Source organism: Trichechus manatus, unplaced genomic scaffold (assembly GCF_000243295.1).
Source record: "Trichechus manatus latirostris isolate Lorelei unplaced genomic scaffold, TriManLat1.0 scaffold00069, whole genome shotgun sequence".
NCBI classification, from domain to species: Eukaryota; Metazoa; Chordata; class Mammalia; order Sirenia; family Trichechidae; genus Trichechus; species Trichechus manatus.
Window position 1 is genome coordinate 14059709 of NW_004444005.1, and position 2534 is coordinate 14062242.

At 60.0% G+C, this 2534-nt stretch overlaps 1 protein-coding gene across 1 annotated transcript in view; it reads left to right on the forward strand.

Annotated features, from left to right (window-relative positions):
• Positions 1 to 2534, forward strand: part of SHANK3 (SH3 and multiple ankyrin repeat domains 3) — a 56674-nt gene that overhangs the window by 23352 nt on the left and 30788 nt on the right. Inside the window, exons 13-14 of the mRNA XM_004380088.1 lie at positions 8 to 105; positions 1127 to 1240. Coding sequence (XP_004380145.1) covers positions 8 to 105; positions 1127 to 1240 — 212 coding nt within the window. The remainder of the gene's footprint in view (positions 1 to 7; positions 106 to 1126; positions 1241 to 2534) is intronic.

Sequence of the window (2534 nt, forward strand, 5' to 3'; positions counted from 1 at the left end):
GGAAACTTTACAGCGCCGTCCCCGGCCGCAAGTTCATCGCGGTGAAGGCGCACACCCCGCAGGGCGAGGGCGAGATCCCGCTGCACCGCGGCGAGGCCGTGAAGGGTGAGGGCCGGCGGGGGCGGGGCCGCGCGGCGTGAGGGGCGTACGGCCGCCGGTGCGCAGCCGAGGCCGGGGGGCCTCTCCCTCACTGGGGCATCTGCCCTGGGGGTCCCCTTGTGTCGTTGTGAAGGGCTCGGGGCAGGGAGGGGCGTCTGTCTCTGGAGCGCGCCTGTCCTGCGGGTCCCTCCTGGTACTCTCTCGTTTAGGCGTTCCTATGTCATGGTCGCAGTCCCTCTTGTCCTGGAGTGTTTCTGTGCCATGAGGGTGGTTGTGTCACTGGGGTCACTCTGTGTTTGGAGGACCCTCTTTGCATTCTGGGGTTCCTGTCAGTTCTGGGGTTTTCCAGTGGAAGTCCTGTGACATGGGGTGCCATGTGCCACTGTGAAGCCCCTCTCGTTGTGGGGTACATCTGTGACAGTGAGGGGGTGTCTGTTGCATGAGCTGTCCTGTTCTGAGGGTTCTAGGGGTTCTGAGCCATGACAGCTCCTGATGTGGGGGACTCTGCCGTTACTGGGGTCCTGTCTTCCGGGTTACCCTATGTCCATGGGAACTGAGGAAGCAGCAGAGTTATAGGATTGGGTCCTCCACGGTCCGTCATGTGGCCTAATCCTCTGGACACAGCATGATGACCTGAGCTCTTGGCAGTGACCCCTGGGGTGGGTGTCAGCGAGGATGGGGCTGCGCTCACGAGGTGGGTGGGGAATGGTCTGTGGGGTGGGACGGGAGCCGACTTTGGTCCCATCCTCCGTGTCCTCCTGTCTCCCTGAGTCTGTCCATCTGTGTCTTTCTGTCCCCCACATGCCCGTCCCTTGCCATGCCCATCTGTTCTCTCCTCTCCTCTGTGTTGGTCCCTAAGTCTTCCCAGGGAGAATCTAAGAAGATCTGGGAAGGGGGGAGAAGGAACGACAGGGAGAAAGGGTGAGGGGAGGGAGGGCACCTGAGCCTGGGGCTGGGGGAGGGGGGGCCCGGGCAGGGGGCCCTGGGCCTCCACGCCCTAACGGCCTGTCCGGCTCTGTCCCTCCAGTGCTCAGCATCGGGGAGGGCGGTTTCTGGGAGGGGACCGTGAAAGGCCGCACGGGCTGGTTCCCGGCTGACTGCGTGGAGGAGGTGCAGATGAGGCAGTATGACACGCGGCACGGTGAGTGACCCTCTGCGCACCGGCAGCTCCCGAGGGCACATCCCTTCCCAGGGCCCTTTGGTCTCGCTGGGAGCTAAGTCCACGTGGTGTCCACACTGGAGAGACTACAAGTAAATTCAAACACAGCCTCAAAGTACATGCAAACTCATGTATCCGACAGACACACGGGCGTGCACCTCTGCACACACTTATGAGCACATGTGCAGGTAACAGTTGCGTGTGCAGGAAACGTACATGTTGCACACAGTGAACACACGTGACGTGCCTGCAGAACACATGTGCGTGGATGCACACGTGTGCAGAAGGAGTCTGAATGATCATGCGCACAAGTCCCGTGGCCCTGAGCGGGCCCCACATGGTCCACACAGAAACTAGGGGCTTGGAGACGTGACTCCTTCCTGGCTGGAGGACAAGTAAAGGAGGTCACCGTGAGAAAAGAGGCATCTGTCCAAGGTGGACAGATTGTCCGAGTGGGCAGAGCAGGGAGGCCGGGACCAGCCAAGAGGAAATGAAGTCAGTTAGACCTGGAGGGCTGTCGTAGGTGCCCTGGGGCCAGGATAGGGTGAGAGGGGGCAGCAGATGAGGGACAGGAGGACGTGCAGGCGCAGGCCACAATGGGCTGCCCCTTGGGCTGGGAGAGGTCTTAGTCCAGCCCCTCAGGGTGTCTGTGGATCTCTTGAGGTTCCTGCTGGTAGAGGGTGAGGTTGATCCTTCTGAGTCCCCAGGCCAGATCCCGCTGTCTACATGGGGCCCAGCCCTGTAGTGGGTGTTCAGGGTCCTCACAGGTTGTCATTTTACCTGTGAGCTGGTGGGACAAGGGAACCCTGCCTGAGTGGTGGCCACCTACAGGCACGAGCCAGTGTGGGGCATGTGTGTATGTGTGTGCTGTGTGTCTGGAACATGTGTGTGTGCTGTCTGGAGTGTGTGAATGTGGTGTGTCTGGAGCATATGCGTGTGATGTGGGGTGTCTGGAGCATGTGCATGTGTCCAGTGTGTGTTTGGAGTGTGTGAGTGGAGTGTGCAACATGTACGTGTTGTGTGTCTGGAGTGTGTGCGTGTGGCATGGTGTGTCTGGACATGTGCACATGTGTGGCATGTGTCTGGAGTGTGTGCATGTGCGTGAGTGTGGAGTGCCTGGAACGTGCACGTGGTATCTGGAATGTGTGCATGTGGTGTGTCTGGAGCGTGTTGCATGTGGTGTGTCTGGACATGTGCGTGTGGTGTGGGATGTCTGGATGTGTGCATGTGTGTGGTATGTGTTTGGAGTGTGTGTGAGTGGAGTGTCTGCAATACG